This window comes from Ranitomeya imitator, chromosome 2 (assembly GCF_032444005.1).
Source record: "Ranitomeya imitator isolate aRanImi1 chromosome 2, aRanImi1.pri, whole genome shotgun sequence".
Lineage (NCBI taxonomy): Eukaryota > Metazoa > Chordata > Amphibia > Anura > Dendrobatidae > Ranitomeya > Ranitomeya imitator.
The window spans coordinates 361899088-361919598 of NC_091283.1; the positions used below are offsets into that span (position 1 = coordinate 361899088).

At 43.9% G+C, this 20511-nt stretch overlaps 1 protein-coding gene across 1 annotated transcript in view; it reads right to left on the reverse strand.

Moving 5' to 3' along the window:
* The window catches only part of LOC138663854 (oocyte zinc finger protein XlCOF22-like), a 59879-nt gene extending 40404 nt beyond the window's left edge, over positions 1–19475 (reverse strand). Inside the window, exons 1-6 of the mRNA XM_069750207.1 lie at positions 19324–19475; positions 19015–19194; positions 18809–18932; positions 18634–18731; positions 18345–18435; positions 13260–14054 (exon numbers count right to left, since the gene is read on the reverse strand). Coding sequence (XP_069606308.1) covers positions 13260–14054; positions 18345–18435; positions 18634–18731; positions 18809–18932; positions 19015–19194; positions 19324–19407 — 1372 coding nt within the window. The 5' untranslated portion in view covers positions 19408–19475. The remainder of the gene's footprint in view (positions 1–13259; positions 14055–18344; positions 18436–18633; positions 18732–18808; positions 18933–19014; positions 19195–19323) is intronic.
* Between the last annotated feature and the right edge of the window lie 1036 nt (positions 19476–20511).

Here is a 20511-nt window from a genome sequence, read left to right on the forward strand (position 1 = left end):
TCAGGCCAAAATCACCAGGGTACGTAAACTTTTCATCAAGGTCATTTGGATGTTATGGGTTGTCATAATGAGTTAAAAAGAGAAAGCACGGTAGTTTGACAGTAAATGGCTTCACCCAACCACTAACCATGAGTGGAGAAAAAGTTTTGGTGTTATCATTCATATTCTCCAGAAAAAGGCAAAGAAAGCAAAAATTCTGTCAGGGTATGTCAACTTTTGAGCATAACTGTATATAAAACCATGTGAAATCTTTAATGCACATAAGAAAATAAACCGCAATATTCTATTACATGAAAGTAACTACACAAATCTGTGACATCTGCACATTTACATATACAGAGCTCTACCACATAGGCACATTTGGATTCACATACACTGTGTATACATTAACTCATTTTGCAGTTTCTTCCAGGTCAAGTGAAAGGTCCTGGTGCTGTGCTAGTCGAGGGGAAGGAGCTTCAGCTGCTCACTTAGGACGAGTAGCCTCCATGCAGGTCCTGATTCTATTTCTCTGCTGCTGTACACTATCACTCAGATCAGTATGAAGCAGGAGGAGAGCAGTTCTCTCAGTGATCGAGAAGGACGCCGTCTCAGCTTTCTTGTTTCCAGACTATAGGAGGCTTTCACTTATTAGCAATAATTTTTTGTTAAAATTCTGTCTTATAGTCCAGAAAATACAGCAAGTTCTAAAGTAACTTCCCCTTCTAGTTTAATTATACAACTGTATGGTATATGCTTTTTGTACAATAAACACCTTCTTCTCCACGGTATTCACGGTGGAAAATGAAATGCTAGGTGAAATCCCAAGAAACAATGAAAACCATATATTAAGGGTCACCAATCTAACCCAAGAAGAGGTGCGAAACCGGCTAAATAAGATTAAAATAGATAAATCTCCGGGTCCGGATGGCATACACCCACGAGTACTAAGAGAACTAAGTAATGTAATAGATAAACCATTATTTCTTATTTTTAGTGACTCTATAGCGACAGGGTCTGTTCCGCAGGACTGGCGCATAGCAAATGTGGTGCCAATATTCAAAAAGGGCTCTAAAAGTGAACCTGGAAATTATAGGCCAGTAAGTCTAACCTCTATTGTTGGTAAAATATTTGAAGGGTTTCTAAGGGATGTTATTCTGGATTATCTCAATGAGAATAACTGTTTAACTCCATATCAGCATGGGTTTATGAGAAATCGCTCCTGTCAAACCAATCTAATCAGTTTTTATGAAGAGGTAAGCTATAGGCTGGACCACGGTGAGTCATTGGACGTGGTATATCTCGATTTTTCAAAAGCGTTTGATACCGTGCCGCACAAGAGGTTGGTACACAAAATGAGAATGCTTGGTCTGGGGGAACATGTGTGTAAATGGGTTAGTAACTGGCTTAGTGATAGAAAGCAGAGGGTGGTTATAAATGGTATAGTCTCTAACTGGGTCGCTGTGACCAGTGGGGTACCGCAGGGGTCAGTATTGGGACCTGTTCTCTTCAACATATTCATTAATGATCTGGTAAAAGGTTTACACAGTAAAATATCGATATTTGCAGATGATACAAAACTATGTAAAGCAGTTAATACAAGAGAAGATAGTATTCTGCTACAGATGGATCTGGATAAGTTGGAAACTTGGGCTGAAAGGTGGCAGATGAGGTTTAACAATGATAAATGTAAGGTTATACACATGGGAAGAGGGAATCAATATCACCATTACACACTGAACGGGAAACCACTGGGTAAATCTGACAGGGAGAAGGACTTGGGGATCCTAGTTAATGATAAACTTACCTGGAGCAGCCAGTGCCAGGCAGCAGCTGCCAAGGCAAACAGGATCATGGGGTGCATTAAAAGAGGTCTGGATACACATGATGAGAGCATTATACTGCCTCTGTACAAATCCCTAGTTAGACCGCACATGGAGTACTGTGTCCAGTTTTGGGCACCGGTGCTCAGGAAGGATATAATGGAACTTGAGAGAGTACAAAGGAGGGCAACAAAATTAATAAAGGGGATGGGAGAACTACAATACCCAGATAGATTAGCGAAATTAGGATTATTTAGTCTAGAAAAAAGACGACTGAGGGGCGATCTAATAACCATGTATAAGTATATAAGGGGACAATACAAATATCTCGCTGAGGATCTGTTTATACCAAGGAAGGTGACGGGCACAAGGGGGCATTCTTTGCGTCTGGAGGAGAGAAGGTTTTTCCACCAACATAGAAGAGGATTCTTTACTGTTAGGGCAGTGAGAATCTGGAATTGCTTGCCTGAGGAGGTGGTGATGGCGAACTCAGTCGAGGGGTTCAAGAGAGGCCTGGATGTCTTCCTGGAGCAGAACAATATTGTATCATACAATTATTAGGTTCTGTAGAAGGACGTAGATCTGGGTATTTATTATGATGGAATATAGGCTGAACTGGATGGACAAATGTCTTTTTTCGGCCTTACTAACTATGTTACTATGTTACTATGTAATTTGTCAATAAAATACATAGTTTTTCCCTGTGTGTGATTTTTTGTTTTTGTTTAATAAAATGTTTTCTAGTAATTCATTTTTCACATTCTAGATATGATAATGGCTTCTCCCCGTGTGGGATTTATGATTTTGAAGAAGGTACCATTTTCGATTAAAACATTTCGCACACTCTGAACATGAAAAAGAGAATTTGGGGGTACTTATTGTAAGATCCTTTTCTCGGAGTCTTCATTGGGGGAGACAGGATACCAAGAGGTGTATGCTGCTGCCATTAGGATGACACTAGACAAAAAAAAGCTCCTCCTCAGCAGGGCACACTCACCAACTGGCACAAAGCTACTCATTAGTGAGAAAGTAGTTGGAGAAACAACAAGAAACAAGAACTTAAACAAGCGCCAACATACAGCTCTGGCAAAAATTAAGAGACCACTGCAACATTTTCAGTTTGTCTGATTTTTGTCTTTACAGGTATATTTTTGAGAACAATGTAAATTGTTCTTTTATTCTATAAACTACTAACAACATATCTCCGAAGTTCCAAGCAATAAATTTTGTATTTATTTTCTGAAAATGAGAAATGGTCAAAATAACAAAAAAATGCATTGCTTGCAGACCTCAAATAATGTAAAAAAACAAGTTCATAATAATTTAGAAACAACAATACCAATGTTTCAACTCAGGAAGAGTTCAGAAATCAATATTTTGTGGAATAACCATGATTTTTAATCACAGCTTTCATGCGTCTTGGCATGCTGTCCACCAGTCTTTCATGCTGCTTTTGGGTGACCTTATGCCACTCCAGGTACAAAAATTTAAGCAGTTCTTCTTTGTTTGATGTCTTGTGACTATCCATCTTCCTCTTGATTACATTCCAGAGGTTTTCAATGGGGTTCAGCTCTGGAGATTGGTCTGGCCATGACAGGGAATTGATGTGGTGGTCCTTCATCCACACCATTGATTGACCTAGCTGTGTGGCATGATGCATTGTTTTGCTGAAAAAAACAGTCCACAGAGTTGGGGAACATTGCGTGAGCAGAAGGAATCAACTGTTTTTCCAGGATAACCTTGTATGCGGCTTGATTCATACATCCTTTGCAAAGATTAACCTGCCCAATTCCAGCCCTGCTGAAGCATCCCCAGATTATCACCTATCCTCCACCAAATTTCACAGTGGGTGTGTCATGAACCGGGGGGGTGTGGTTGCTCCAGTTCTTTCTTCAGGGTTTTATTTATATCTTACTTCCAGGTCCGGTTTGGAACTGGCAGCTCTCTGGTGCCCCCCTTACCCTCAGGTCTGTCAGGGAACTGCACCTAGGATAACTAGTCACCAGAAAGGCTGCCTTGTTATGTACTGGCTACTGGGCCCACTGCAGCGAGGGCAATATACCTACTCCCGCTCAGGCAGGAATTATAATTATCAAATGCCATCTGTCGCTTCCAGTTTTGCCCACCCAGCTCAGTATGCTCCGCTGCCACCAGCTCCTATTACTATGATTAATAGCAGGTCAGGAGCCAACCCAATCAGTAGCGTGATTTACTTCAGAGGACATTGGGGGTAGATTTTAGAGCAAGGAAAACAAAGCTAGTAAATATTATAGCTTTTACTCCAAAAATAAATAGGCAGTGTTTACAAAAGTATATAAAAACAATATAACAAGATGAGACAATTATAGTATGTACCGAACGATTACAAAATAAAAAGGATTGAAGTTGAAAAAACACAGTTCTCTCATATCATGGATGCCATGTGGCGGGGGAAGGGCGACACATCCCATGGCATCAGATCAGATTTGCAGAGCCTCTCTCAGCTGACTCCCTGGGCAAAAAGATACTCCTAAAATGAGGTCCAATATCTTATACCCCCTGTTAATGACCTCACTGAGTGGGTGGAGCTATGGGATGCACTCCCATTTCCAAAGGACTGAAAACCTACTAACATCTTATTAATTTTCATATCTCGGGCTGGGAAACCCATAGAAGGACGACACCATTACCATTTTTCTCAGCACGAAAGTGACATTCATTTAAATCCATGCAAAAAATCTCCAATATTGCATTTTAAACATAAAGCAACAGTGTGATAAATATCCCCATGAATTTTAAGTGTAGTATAGACTTGAAATAAATATGAGAAAAAAAATTAGGCGAAACAGTCCACTACTAAAAGGTACAACGTTATTATAATTTAAACAAGACACATATGAGATCAGAACCTGTTAGGAGTAATTACATGATAGATGTTGAATGATGAGGCTATGTGCCTCGGTTAAGCAGTAATCCACTACTTGGATTCTGCCAGTCCCTGAGCTTAGAGAATTCACCGAAGTATGGTTCTGCCGGTGTCCATTCAAAAGGGTAAGTTTCGTGTTTCTATGGCTCTTCGGCGCCGTTATATTTTGATCCTAAATGAACCCTGTACTAGGACAAAGGAAACACGTGTTTCAGAGCTTTTTACTTTCAGTTTTCCCAGCTGCAAGCAGGAGGAAGGGGGTTAGGGAATCAAACACACATTCCTGAGGGAGGGGGGAAGGAGTATAGGATTACACATGTAGGTGGAGAGAGAGAGAGAAGGAGGTATTGTGAGGAGGATCAAAGCTGCATTGTGTGTCTGCAAAACTAAACGATGTAGCAGAGCTCAGTGTGCGATCGAACAATAATTATAATATTACGTCATGTTTCCTGATAGGGTGCAAGACACTGTGGCTTGTACGCCTCTCCAGGTCTCCGTCTAACAATTAGATGACCAGGTGTTAGGCAAAGCTGAAAATTAGACTCATCAGAGAAGGTTACCTTACTCCAGTCCTCTATGGTCCAATCCTTATGGTCTTTGGCAAACTTCAGCCTGGCTCTCCTTTGCTTCTCATTGATGAACGGCTTTTTTCTAGCTTTACATGACTTAATTCCTACCTCTAGGAGCCTGTTCTGAACTGTTCTTGCCGTGCACTTCACGCCAGCTGCCATTCCTTTTGTTGGTCACTTTATGTCATCCTGCGGTTGCTGAGTGACATTCGAGTAAGATGTCACTCAGATAATCAGAAGCACATAAAGTACTGTAGAATGAGGTGTACTCTGGTTGGAATTCAACTGACACTGGAATGGAATGGCTGTCAAGACATGTAGAGAAGCTGATTTTTATAAAACTGTGCAGTGGTCTCTTAATTTTTGCCACAGCTGTATATACAACAGAGGCAGGAACTGTGTACCCCAATGAAGATTCTGAGAAAGGGATATTACGGTAAGTACCCAAAATCAATCTTTTCTCTAATGCTTCATTGAGAGACACAGGTGACCATGGGACGTCCTAAAGCAGTCCCAAGGGAGAGAAAACAGAATGGAAGAACATCCAAAACAGGTCTAGGTCCGGGCAACTGCTGCTAGCAGAACATTCCTTCCTAGGCTCACATCAGCCGAGGCATAGGTATGCACACAGTAGAACTTCGAGAAGGTGTGTACACAGAACCATGTTTCAGCCTCGCAGAGTTACAAAGCAGAAGCCTGATGACGAACAGCTCAGGAAGCTCCCACTGCATGTGTGGAGTGAGCCTTGAGACTGGGTGGGGCAGCCTATACTGTGCTCGATAAGCTTCCAGGATGGCAGAACGGATCTAGCAGGAAATTGTGGCCGTGGAGGCTGGAGAACTCTGCGATGACCCTCGGGAGCCTTAAACAGTTGGTGCGTCTGAAAGATGACATTCTGGAAAGATAGAGACATAGAGCTCTGACGAGATCAAACTTGTGGAGAGACTGCTCCCGAGGATGAGATGGAGAAGGACATAAGAGTGGAAAAACGAGAGGGGGAAACCACCTTCTGAAGAAAAAAAGGAACAGGACGGAGCACCACCTTGTATTGGTGAAAAACAAAAAATAAGGTCCGGCAGGTAAGGGACCCAGCTCAGATACATCTCAAAGAGGTTCAAAGGGGGAACATTGAAGAGCATTCAGAACCAGGTTGAGATCCCAGATCCCATCCACGAGAGGATGATAGGAAGGAAAGGAATGAGCAACTCCTTGTAAGAAAGTTCTGACTTGAGAAGAATCCAGGCCAGAAGGTAAAGGATTGAGAAGGACATGGGGGCCACCTGGTTGGCCTCGCACCTGCAAAAAAGGCTTTCCAAGAGCAATGGTAGACTGGAGAAGATGAGGGTTTTCTTACTTTAGTCATGGTCTTTTAGTACTGCAGCTTCAACAGCTATGCCGTTAAATTGAAGAACTGGGAAAGGAGGACTGGATGATACGAAAGTTACACGAAACGTCTGCGATGAGATCGACCACTTCTGGGTACCACAATCTACTAGACCTATCAGGATCCCCAAGGATAACTGGCATTCCGTCCATCTTGAATTTCTTGAAGAGTTTGGGGATTGGTGGCAAAGGTGGAAAAAGGTATGGAAGGTGAAACTGCGACCCCAGAAGAACCAGTACAGATGATCACAAGGAGGTCGCAAGACTTGGACATGAAATGGGGAACCTTGTTGTTCATCCTTAGGTCAATGTCAGGTGTGCCACACCATTGACAGATCTGCCTGTACACCAGGTACGGACTGGGGTTCAAATTCAGCCCTTTGAAATCACACAGACCCATGCGGTCCCCATCCCCAAGCACCAGATGAGATACATTAGTAAGATTACCCTGGGTGGAGGAAGCAAGATCTACTACAAGACCAATATTTCTAATGTTCCCTATGGCCTGCTGGCACTTTGTGCTTTGTCACACCTCTTAACAGTATGGGTGTCTTGAGAACACCGATTCTGTTAACAACATAGCAGACAATGTGTGTACCAATAGAGAAACAATCGGAGGTGAAGTTTCCATTATAAACATCATTTATTCGTTAAAATAACAATACAAAATCATTTGAATATAGTAATCCACATGAGAAAGAGAGTACATGCCAGATGGAAAAAACCACCTATAAATAGATGTCAGCAGAGAAAGAGACATAGCGGGAATAGAACACCATGGCAAAACATAGACCCAAGACGTCACACAGGATACTATCAATATATATCTCAAAGCTCTAGTCCTAGTGTCCGGGCGGTAGGTAGTAGTAAGTATCAGTGGGTGGCATAAGAAGCGCCTATCCACTCAATATGCTGCCATAAATATTGCACTGCGCCCATCGGCCAATATCACCAAAAAAGTATATCCAATGGCTATAGAGCAACAAATGGTGCTCAGTCCACAGTATTAGTATTATTGTTGCACCAAACCCCTAAGCCGATATAATCAGAAAGGTACATGCTAGGACCTTAGAGCAGCAGATAGTATATATTACCTGCGGTCATGTTGGCCCAAGTGTCCGACCCGCACTGAATCACCTCGACGTGCGTTTCACCACGCCTGTGGCTTCGTCAGGAGGTAAGTAGGCATGTCCGTGATCCCCTTATGTAGTGGTATGTGTAGCCGTAGAATAGTCCTCAGCCGTGCATGGCGCGCCCCCGCCATGTTGCGACGCGCCGAGGAGAGCGGCGCTCCCGACACGCGTCACCACGTCACGTCATCCGGTCATGTGACCGGACCCGCGACTATGGAGACGCGTACATCAGAGCCGAGCGCCACCCACCACCGCGCGAAGCAGCGCATGCGCGGTGCGCACACTGGCCAGGAATAGAAGACAATAGTAAGTACCCGGAACAACCCCGGAAAGAAAAAGGATCTAAGGGCATGTTATAGTCCAGACTCATGTGGCCCACGACCAGACAGGCCCTTCTGGCATTTGCCAGAATTGCCCAATGGCCAGTCCGGCCCTGCTGTACACCAATGGGTTCAAGGACCACTTTCCTGAAGAGATGCCCTGGTAACTTAGAAAGTCAGCGACCTAATTTTCCACTCCAGAAATGTGAACTGCTGAGACCAGCAGGCACCCTCTTTTTGGCCCAGGCCAGAATTTGAGAAACTTCAGACATGACCGATCTGCTTCATGTTATGCCCTGATGATTAATGTAAAGCATGGCTTTGGCATTGTGGGATTGGATGTGCACAGGTCGGCTCACTAGAAGGACCTGCCAGTGCCTGTGAGTAAGATAGATAGCCCTCAGCTCCAAAATGTTGATGGGGAGTGAGGACTACCAAGGTTTCCAATGGCCTTGGACTGTAAAGTGTTGAAAGTCTGCTCCCCAAACAAGGAGGCTGGTATCGATTGTCACAATCTGCTAGTGTAGTGGGAGGAAGGATATCCAGCGGCAAATGAGGTGAGTGAAGTGCCAACAGCCCAAGTCTTACTTGTGGTGAAGGAGAACGGGACAGTCCAGTGATAAAATCTTCTTGTCACAATGTGACAGAAGTACCAACTAAAGGAGTCAAGGGCGAAACTTTGCAAAGGTAACCGCTACCATGGCAGCTACCATCTTGTCTAGAACACTCATGCAGGTCTGAAGCTCACAGGGCGATGGGTGCCTGAGAGGAGGGAGGAGACTTTTCATAGGGAAGAACTTTGGCGCTTGAGGTATCGAAGATTATGCCAAAGAAAACTAGGCGCTGGACCTGGATTAGAGATGACTTTGCCATGTTGATGAGACAAACCACGTGAGAGTGTGTCGATTGTCAGATAAAGACTTTCGCAGCAGTCCCGATAGAACAGGGCTTTATTCAACAGATCATCCAGATAGGGGATGACTGGAATTCCTTTTGGGTGAAGAAGAGCCACAACAGCAGCCATGATTTTCGTGAAGACTTTGGGAGCAAACGCTAGGCCGAATGGGAGTACCATAAATTGAAAGTGATAATCCTGAACTACAAAGCCAAGGGAACCTTAGTGATATGCACAGATTGGGATGTGAAAGTAGGCGTCTTAGATGCCGTCCTGCAGCGGTGGAGCTGCACTTGTTCGGTAGTTCTGGTATAGGACGGACAGAACCATCCTTTTTTGGGACCACAAAAGGTTTGAGTAGAAACCTGAAAAGCTTTTCTTAGAGGGAACAGGAACGATGATGCCTGACTGGAGGAAGGAAATTGCTTTAAAAAAATGGATAACAGCAAAGGATCCCTTGGGGGCCAGGATTTGAAGAAGCGATAGTGAGGGAGAGATGAGCCCTCTATTTTGTAATCGATGGAGACGAATTCTCTGAACCAGGCAGCGCCGACTACTGAAAGCCATGCATCCCTGAATATTGAGGGCAGCCGTCTTTTCTTGAATAGGAGGAGATGGCTGCCCACCCTGGGAGAGTGCCCAGTTGGGTGTGCTTGGTTATGTAAAGGAATATATTTGACCTGGATTGGCAGGGTTTGCTTTGATGGCCACCAGGAGGTAACTGGCTTCAAGGAGGGTCTCATCTAATCTAGCTGTGTGGGGGAGCAGTCCCGGTAGTTAGAAGTCCCAGAGTAAGAAAATTGGTGAAAGAAGCAGGGTGCATTTCCTAGCTGTTGGATGTTTTGGTCTCTGTTTGGGAACAGAGGCACTCTTCACACTGGTAACATCCGAGTTGATTTGGTCCAGTCTGGTTCTCAACAGCTGTAGACCCGTCTGCATCCCAGGCCACGATGTTGCTGGAAACTAGCGATGAGCAGCCATCGGTGTCAAGATATGCTGTGAGAAGGTATTTACCCGCATAGGCAATTAGATGAGCCAATTCTTCGGAAGGTGCCCTCGGAAAGGATGCTCTGACAAAGCAACTTATCCCAGGTGGAGACTGACTTGGAGACCCAGGTGGAGGCAAAGGCAGGGAAAGTGCACTCACCCTCTCAAAGGCAGACTTTGATAGCGATTCGATTTATATATGTCTGAAAGGTCACTGAGAGAGGCGCCGTCCGAAAGAGGAAGGATCGTATTTGGGACATCAGGGAAACCAGAAGAAACCACTATGAGAGACTCAGTCCAGGATTTGAGCAGCTCAGGAGGGAAGTGATACAAGATATCCATTCGTCTCTTTCTCTGAAAGTGCTTTTCTGGGTGTTTCCCACTCGTGTGAAAAAACTTTGTCAAACTCCTTATGGTTTGAGAAAACCCAAGTTGGGCGTTTCACATTGTTGAAAGAGACTGTTTGTGCTGTGGGAAGGGGGTCTCAAACCTTGACGTTGACAGTCGGATTTATAGCAAGAATAAGTCTGTCCATCATGTCCCGCAATTTGGATCTTTGCTTGGAATCAAGGTCTAAATCCGACTTAGAGTGGAATTCAGATCCCAGAGCTGCATGGGGCCCAGGGAAAGATGAGCGGGAGACAGAGGCCATCCTGGAGGATGTGAAGGAGGGCCCAGAGGGAGACAAATGAGACTGATCCCTCAACGTCGCATGTGATCTGCTATGAAGAAGAGAATATGGCGTCGATTTCAATATGTCCCAAAGAACGTATGTAGCAGTAGGGTTTCCTGCTTACGCTCAAGAACTGAAACTAGGGTCTGGGAAGCCTTGGTTAGATCCGCGACAGACTTAGATATTGTGCCATCTGACTCAAGCGTGAGAGAGTGCACTCTCTTCCTGGGCAGTGAGGGGGCTCCTGGGAGAGGTCTGCATTCTAGGAAGGCTGCAGTCAGGGAAGAGGGCCGATTGCTGACCTAAGGGCAATTTTTTCTTACAGGAGAAACAGGCAAAGTGAAGAATAATAGGAGGGAATGGGCAAGAGCGAGTTTCCCTAGGATAGACATAGGGTGTACTGAGAGAGCTACTGAGGAGTTCTGAGCCTGTGAGCCCAAAAGACAGAGAGTCTACAAGTTCCGAAGAGCGCTGTGACAAGGAGTGAGGTCTCGAGGCAATCCTGGAATGGCCACAGGTGGGGAGCGATAGTTCTGCAGGTGTGGAAGTGACCCTGAGCAGAGGTGAAGAGGCGGAGTCCGGGAACAAAGCATGTGAGGAATCACCTCTGATGAAGTAAAGTGAGGATCGGCCGCCGAGCAAAAGGCGTGGCCGGAGATAGCGTGCACTGAGGGAAAGGTAGAGGGTGTAGCTGTGAAAAGTAGGCCTTGGGTAAGCGTTCGGCTGGAAGAAAAGAACCAAGGTCACGGGAGGCTGCTAGCACAAAGTAGAGGAAGTGAGTCCTATGGAATGAATCAGGACCCAGAGGAAGGGAGTTAGAGTAAGCCAGGAGCCCCCCTATTGCTCTTCTTTTTTTTTTTACTTCTTTTGCTGCAAAGACCAGGAGAAGGAGAGGTACCTGCCTATCGCAATCCCGACTCCTTCTTCACAGTATTCCCTCGGTCTGTTACGGGACACTGGAAATGGTGCGCCTTGCCACCAGCACAATCTCGCTATGGTGGACAATTGGGCTGGAGTTAGTTGCAAAGGAGCATCCTTAGGGATACCTCGAGTCGCACTAGATGCATTGGGGGGTATGGTCCTGCCATGTAGACACAAGAGAGTATGATGTGGAACATCCTGTTATCTCAGTCTCCAGGTGAGAAATCAGAGTGAGATATTACACTCTATTGCTATTACTCAGAAATTGAGCCTGAAAGAAAAAGGTAGAAAATTAATAACACATAACGTGTCCCTAAGGTAGAAACGAATCTGAGAGCAGACCGGTGTCCGACTCCTGCTGACGAAGTTAAAACTGATTAGCTTCGAGCCAATTGGTGAGTGTATCCTGCTAAGGAGGAGCTATTTTTTTTCCTAGTGTCAGCCTCTAAGTGGCAGCAGCATACACACCTGTTAGCGACGAGATCTCTTCCTTTATTTCCAATCCTCAGGTATTCTATATGTCTTGGGTACCCAAGCTATGAAGAATAAAACAGCAAGACACCCAAGCAGTTGTCTGTTTGAATAGTCTCGTTTATTCTTGGATATGCTCATCTTTTATAGGAGTTAGATCATAGAAAATAGGGACGTGTCACAGTATCGTGGCAGAAATATAAGTTATACAATAACTTGTCAAACACATCCTGGGACACAAGAAGGATTACATGTAGGGATCTGGGGGAATTTCCTATACAACCATACAGATCATGCAGCAATCAAAGCAGCATATAAATCAAGAGTGTCAAACAAAAAATAAAATGCAAAGATATTTGATTTCAGCAAATATAAATTTAAGTACGGTATACAAAAACAAAATGATATTAAAAGGGGTGCCTCAAACCATAGAACACAAATGGGGAGAACAGCTGCAGTAATAGGACACCATTGTATAGATACCCATACGCTGTCTTGTGATTATAAACAGATCTTTTATGTTCTATGGTTTGAGGCACCCCTTTTAATATAATTTTGCTTTTGTAAGCTTAAATTTCTATTTGTTGAAATCAAATATTTTTGCATTTAATTTTTTGTTTGTTTAATGACACTCGATCTATATGCTGCTTCAATTGCTGCATGATCTGTATGGTTATCTATGATATGGAGTGTTGCACATTGCTTGCCTGAGGAAAATGGGCTTGGATAGTATGCTTACCATTGGAATTTCCTATATGTAGAGTTGACCTTGTACAATAGTTGAAAGAAACAAGGAGGAATTTGGGCGGCCATCCTATAACATCCCATATCAAAGAATAACCACAGAAAAAACAATCATGGTCCCTAACAGTTTCTGGGAAATGGGAAAGGACATCGAGGATATTGAGGATATCAGTCCACAAAAATGTGCATGTAGACACAGATGGTAACCACATAGCCATAACCACATATGGGACAAAGGTTACTTTCTAAAAAGGTTATTTTATCATATTTCAGGACAAAGCAGATTTTAACTATTTCTTTAACACCCCATAGTCTCTTGTGTCCTTTAATAAAAGTGTTAGACAAAAGGCTTCTACCCTGTATGGGTTCTCTGGTATATAACATGTGATTTAGGATTAAACTATTTCCCACATTCTGAACAGAAAAAAAGCTTCTACCCAGTGTGAGTTCTCCGATGTCTAACAACATTTGATTTCCTTGCAAAACATTTTCCACATTCTGAACATGAAAAAGGTTTCTCCCCAGTGTGAGTTCTCCGATGCCTAACAAAATTTGATTTCCTTGCAAAACATTTTCCACATTCTGAACATGAAAAAGGCTTCTCCCCAGTGTGAGTTCTTTGATGTATATCAAGCGATGATTTCCGTACAAAACATTTTCCACATTCTGAACATAAAAAAGACTTTTCCCCTTTGTGAGTTCTCTGGTGTGTAACATGATATGATTTATGTCCAAAACACTTTCCACATACTGAACATGAATATGGCTTCTCCCCTGTGTGAGTTCTATGGTGACTCGCAAGAATCCATTTCCGGTTAAAACATTTTCCACATTCTGAACATGAATATGGCTTCTCCCCAGTGTGAATTCTTTCATGCCTTACAAGTTCTGCTTTCCGGTTAAAATGTCTCCCACATTTGGAACAAGAAAATCTCTTCTCTGTGTGAATTTTTTGATGTTTAACAAGAGAGGTTTTGAGGGGAAGACTACTTCCATATTCTGAATGTGTAATTGGCTTAAGAGCAGTTCGTTTTTTAATGCGTCTTTTCTGACTTTTATATTTCTTAGAAGTCTGTAATGAATCAGAAGATAGGACAGGTTTCAAAGGATCAGATGATAGTTTTTTGCTGAGAAGGCATGATGATATATCTGAAGTAATGTCATTCACTTCAATTCTATCCTGTGTGAGCTCAAGATCTGACTTAAAAACTGAAGATGTCAGTTGTCCCTCTGATCTTCTGGTACAGTCATCTGCCAAGAATAAAACCATTCATCATTTTTGAATAAAATATCCTTGAAATTCATATTTTTGAACATTGCTACTCAAACTGTCCATAGAAATGGGAAGTGATGTAGCAAAATTGAATTATTCACTAAGACAATGACAATCCACAGTCTAATTAAAGGCCTCAGCATGAACAAGAGGAGCATGATGTTCAACTGTTTGTTCATTCTGCCTCCCAAATTTTGCAATAAAAAGTCACCAAAAAATGATATGTAGACGAAACTGATACTAATAAAACCTTTTTCTAATTCTGTAAAAAACAAGCCACTCATTCAGGTGTCAAAATAGTCGCTACGCCTATACATTAATTCACTGATTGTTACAATTTATCGAGTTTTCTACTGCTCTCGTGTTCTGCCCCTGCCACCAGTTGCCGCCGTCATTCATTCTGCACTCGCCACTAACAATAGGGTGGCAGGGACCAGTACTACCATCCACTCAGACAACAGGGGTGTGTGTGCAGTCCAGCTTGAATAATCAGCTCTCTGTCAAATGGAAAGCACCACACCCTATTACAACTCGAAGCATATTGCCGAAAGCTGACACATATAGCCTTGTTCTCCTCTGGTTCAGTCCTCTGTGCCCAGCTCCCATTTTGTGTATTTGATCCTGGCTCATTTAGAGTACTTATGTCTTCTGATTTTGTATTTTCTCTGACTTCCTGATTCTATCTAAAATCTAGGCCCCTAAAAGTAAATTCAAAAGTGATCCCCACCCCCCCCAAAAAAAATAGGTTTTATAAATTTCATTGAACATAAAAAAATTGTTGCTAAACTTGTAAATCTTATCATCCTAAAAATAAATAAATAAAGAATGTTTAAAAAATAAAATGGGATGTTGGGAAAAAGCTGCCGACCTAAATTAGAAATATGGTAAATACTATTTATTAACTATTTTATCTGGTATCAGTATCTTATTAAACTGCATACTTAATGAAAATTAAGGATATTTTTAATTTGGCAATGTTCAGGTATGTTCAAAAATAAACTGTTATGCTTGTGTAGCAACTCACTCTGGAAAATAGGTTATACTCTAAAAAAAACTGCCACTGAACCTTCCAGTTCTTGTACAGACTAGATATCCTGATTTAGCAGTCACTAGTGGTGCCTGCAGATGCAGAGATAGCAATAACCACAGACTAATAGATTGCACCTAAAGGTACCTTCACACATAACGATATTGTTAACGATATCGTTGCTATTTGTGACGTAGCAACGATATCGTTAATGAAATCGTTATGTGTGACAGCGACCAACGATCAGGCCCCTGCTGGGAGATCGTTGGTCGCTGAATAAAGTCCAGAACTTTATTTCGTCGCTGGACTCCCTGGAGACATCGCTGGATCGGCGTGTGTGACACCGATCCAGCGATGTCTTCACTGGTAACCAGGGTAAACATCGGGTAACTAAGCGCAGGGCCGCGCTTAGTAACCCGATGTTTACCCTGGTTACCATGCTAAAAGTAAAAAAAAACAAACAGTACATACTTACCTACAGCCGTCTGTCCTCCAGCGCTGCGCTCTGCACTCCTCCTGTACTGGCTGTGAGCCGGAAAGCAGAGCGGTGACGTCACCGCTCTGCTTTCCGGCTCCCAGACAGTACAGGAGGAGAGCAGAGAAGCAGAGCGCAGCGTTGGAGGACAGACAGCTGTAGGTAAGTATCTAGTGTTTGTTTTTTTTTACTTTTAGCATGGTAACCAGGGTAAACATCGGGTTACTAAGCGCGGCCCTGCGCTTAGTTACCCGATGTTTACCCTGGTTACCGGCATCGTTGGTCGCTGGAGAGCGGTCTGTGTGACAGCTCTCCAGCGACCAAACAGCGACGCTGCAGCGATTCGGATCGTTGTCGGTATCGCTGCAGCGTCGCTTAATGTGAAGGGGCCTTAAGACCTCAACTGCTTAAATGGACATCAATTAGCTTCATGTTCCTCCTAAAGAATAGAAGGGCAGAGCAGAGTGTGAATTACCTACAAGAGGGAAGTGTGCTGAACAAAGGAGAGATTCTAAAGTTAGTCTGTTTGATCTATTTGCCATTGTCAAGTGTTGTGAATTCTGTGGCTGAGTTCACTTCTGTGGTCACAAGTGGTATTGCAGTCTCTGGGCTTCCTCCCTCAGGTGTTTTGGTGAGCTCGTTGGCTGCCTTGCTATTTAGCTCCACCTGAGTCTGTCTTCCTTGCTCCTTGTCAATGTTCAGTGTTGGATCTGAGCTACTGCATCTTTCCTTGGGCCTGCTGCTCTGCTAGATAAGTGCTTCTAGTTTGTTTTCTGTTTTTTCTGTCCAGCTTGCTATTAACTTTTGCTGGAAGCTCTGAGAAGCAAAGGGGTGCACCGCCGTGCTGTTAGTTCGGCACGGTGGGTCTTTTTGCCCCTTTGCGTGGTTTTCGTTTTAGGGTTTTTTGTAGACTGCATAGTTCTCTTTGCTATCCTCGCTCTGTCTAGAATATCGGGCCTCACTTTGCTGAATCTATTTCATTCCTACGTTTGTCTTTTCATCTTGCTAACAGTCATTATATGTGGGGGGCTGCCTATTCCTTTGGGGTATTTCTCTGAGGTAAGTCAGGCTTGTATTTCTATCTTCAGGCTAGTCAGCTCCTCAGGCAGTGCCGAGTTGCATAGGTAGTGATAGGCGCAATCCACTGCTGCTTATAGTTGTGTGAGGATAGATCAGGTACTGCAGTCTACAGAGATTCCACGTCTCAGAGCTCGTCCTATTGTTTTTGGTTATTGCCAGATCTCTGTATGTGCGCTGATTACTGCACGCTGTGTTGCCTGATTGCCAGCCATAACAGTCAAGGTATTGAGGCCTTCCCTAGTTAAAAAAAAAAAAAAAAAAAGCAAAAAGGCACCCTGTACCAGCCTGTATTTCGGCACCCTGCACCAGCCTGTATTACGGCATCCTGCACCAGGCTGTATTACAGCACCCTGCACAAGGCTATATTATCGCACTCTGTGCAAGGCTGTATTTCGGCACTCTGCACAAGACTCAGTGCGGGTAACAGGCTCAGAATACAATGGAGGTGCGACCCATAATCCGGCGATTACATAGGCTGCTTCATGTGATGCACCGACCAATCACAGCCATGACAATACTTTGCATGGTTGTGATGGTTCCAGAAGTGCTCACAGCCTAAAAGTTAGTAGATTGTTGAAAGACTGTAGGGCAGCCAAACTTTATTAGGCCTCCAGGCTTGAACAGTACCACAGACTTTCCACAGAAGTTTGTGTTTGGAGATCAGCACCAGACCACAGGCGTCCGTATGAACCCCTGTATCTACAGTTCAGGTTCGCTCATCTCTAATGATCACGTGAATGTGATATGGCTGGTTATGACAGAGAATAATCTGTAAACATAAGGATGAATGACCTCGGGGAGATCAAAACATACAACACCGCGGAGACACCATCACGTGTTTCTCAACGCAGTGATCCAGAACACTGCCTCCATCCCTTATGGGAAATATGCAAATGCATGTAGAAAAGCCGCGGAGACACCATCACGTGTTTCTCAACACAAGCAATAAATAGCCAGGTCTTTCACCGGGAAGGAACAACCACGGGAAGGGCAGCATCCAAAAAGGAAAACCACCTATGCCAAAACATAGTATCCATCCACAGACAGCTGTTTCGGGGTATTTGCCCCTCATCAGTGAGGAGTAGGAAACTGGCTATTAGGAGCAGTGCCTAGTAAAAGGACTATAAACATAAGGATGAATGACCTCGGAGAGATCAAAACATCCAACACCGCAGAGACACCATCACGTGTTTCTCAACGCAGTGATCCAGAACACTACCCCCATCCCTTATGGGAAATATTCAAATGCATGTGGAAAAGCCACGGAAACACCATCACGTGTTTCTCAACGCAAGCAATAAATAGCCAGGTCTTTCACCGGGAAGGAACAACCACGGGAAGGGCAGCATCCAAAAAGGAAAACCATCTATGCCAAAACATGGTATCCATCCACAGACAGCTGTTTCGGGGTATTTGCCCCTAATCAGTGTGGAGTAGGAAACTGGCTATTAGGAGCAGTGCCTAGTAAAAGGACTATAAACATAAGGATGAATGACCTCGGGGAGATCAAAACATCCAACACCGCGGAGACACCATCACGTGTTTCTCAACGCAGTGATCCGGAACACTGCTCCCATCCCTTATGGGAAATATGCAAATGCATGTAGAAAAGCTGCGGAGACACCATCACGTGTTTCTCAGAGAGAATATTCTGTGACTTCTCTGCAACTAGTAGTTACAACTCACCTGAGCATTTATTTGTAGGAATCTCTTCTTTACACTGCTCATCACCCCTCACATATGTCTCTGTAGCACTAAAATGGGTCAGATCGTCACCCTGAAACAAATATTGTAAATGTCACAGACAGATGGAGAAGTCACATCTATGATCAGCTCTAATCCTGCCATCTCCACCGTTCTCATTACACAAGTATAAAACTTATAATGCTGGTGGATAAAACAAGACTGAGCACAAGACCTTCACAGCCGTTTACACATCATAGGGGAGATCTCATGACTCCTTCTCTCCATCTACCTGATGATCCTGAGGAACATTAGGATCTTCTTGTTTACAGTTCTGTGGAAGAAGAAGTTGGGGACATCTCTTTGGTGTTGTCCTCTTACTAAATAGATCTGGAGGAAACATACAGGGACTGAATTACTTCTTTACATACAAATATAGGTCATGTGTATTTAGTCCTGTATATTACCTGGTGATGTGAGGGGCTGGGGAACCTGCATCATGACTTCCTTGTACAGATCTGTGTGTCCTTCTAAATACTCCCACTCCTCCATGGAGAAATAGACGGCGACATCCTGACACCTTACAGGAACCTGACACATACAATGAAACGGTCATCCCCTGATCCCTTCATTGCGTTTCTTTGTAATGTTCCAGCATTCCCAGCAGTGTCACCTCTCCAGTCAGCAGCTCAATAATCTTGTAGGTGAATTCTAGGATCTTCTTGTCATTGATATCCTCATGTAGCATGGGGTGAAGTGGAGGGCCCATGATTGGGCTCTGGGGTCTTCCCCATCCCTCAGACACAGGGGCCTGACAGCGCTCACTAGAGGTCTTCTTCACTACTGTGTAATCCTGGTTATGGACAGACACATTAATAAATCTCACTACAGACATTTCCAGAGTCCTCACCTCTCCAGTTCTGTCCATCTGTTATTCCCATAGATAAGAATGATGTAATGTGACGTCACCAGAATCTCTCACCTCTCCAGTAAGCCGGAAGAGGATCTCTAGGGTGAGGTGTAATATCCTCTCCACCATGTTGTCCTTGTCCCTGTCCCCATCCATCCTTGATGGCTTAATCAGGAAACTTCTCTTATTTAGAAGATCTCCACTGAGAGGATTTGATATTGTAGGGACCTGAATGGGGAGAAGATGAGATTATGTAACATTATAAAAAAAACTCCCACGTAATAATACAATTACTGTAGATAATAAGGGAAAACATATCAGCAGATAGAACTTGTGGATATTGTATTCTCTTTTTGTCTCCCATGGACTGAAAAATAAATTGAATTGCTAAGACATTTCTCAATGCTCCCAAGCACTGACTATATTAGCTATGACTTTGGCAACTGATTTGTTGTCGAAATCGCAAGTTCTTTGGGACTGAGCAGGGACCCAAACAGTGGTGGTGTTTTTTTTTTTATTATTTTACAACATTCTGTTTACGTAAACTCTTAAGGCTCCCTTACACATTAGACTAGAGTAGGCTGGAACTGCAGGTGATGTCAGGTGAGAGAAGGATCTGGCATGCAGAATTTCACAACCTGTTTGTACTTACGGGAGATAAGTCTCCCTTAGAGGTGTCTGCCAATGACTCTCTCAAAGAGACCACAGGTAATCCCTGCCGAGTAGAACGGTTATGTGTATGAGGGACTTGGGAGAGAAAGCTGTCCGTATGTTAATTAGGCTGACAGTTATCTCATGTGTATGGAGCCATTAGTATTAAGGTACCTTCACACTCAGCGACGCTGCAGCGATACCGACAACGATGTCGATCGCTGCAGCGTCGCTGTTTGGTCGCTGGAGAGCTGTCACACAGACAGCTCTCCAGCGACCAACGATCCCGAGGTCCCCGGGTAACCAGGGTAAACATCGGGTTACTAAGCGCAGGGCCGCGCTTAGTAACCCGATGTTTACCCTGGTTACCAGCGTAAAAGTAAAAAAAACAAACACTACATACTTACCTACCGCTGTCTGTCCCCGGCGCTCTGCTTCTCTGCACTCCTCCTGCACTGGCTGTGAGCACAGCGGCCGGAAAGCAGAGCGGTGACGTCACCGCTCTGCTTTCCGGCTGACCGACGCTTACCGATGTTTACCCTGGTTACCAGTGAAGACATCGCTGGATCGGTGTCACACACGCCGATCCAGCGATGTCTGCAGGGAGTC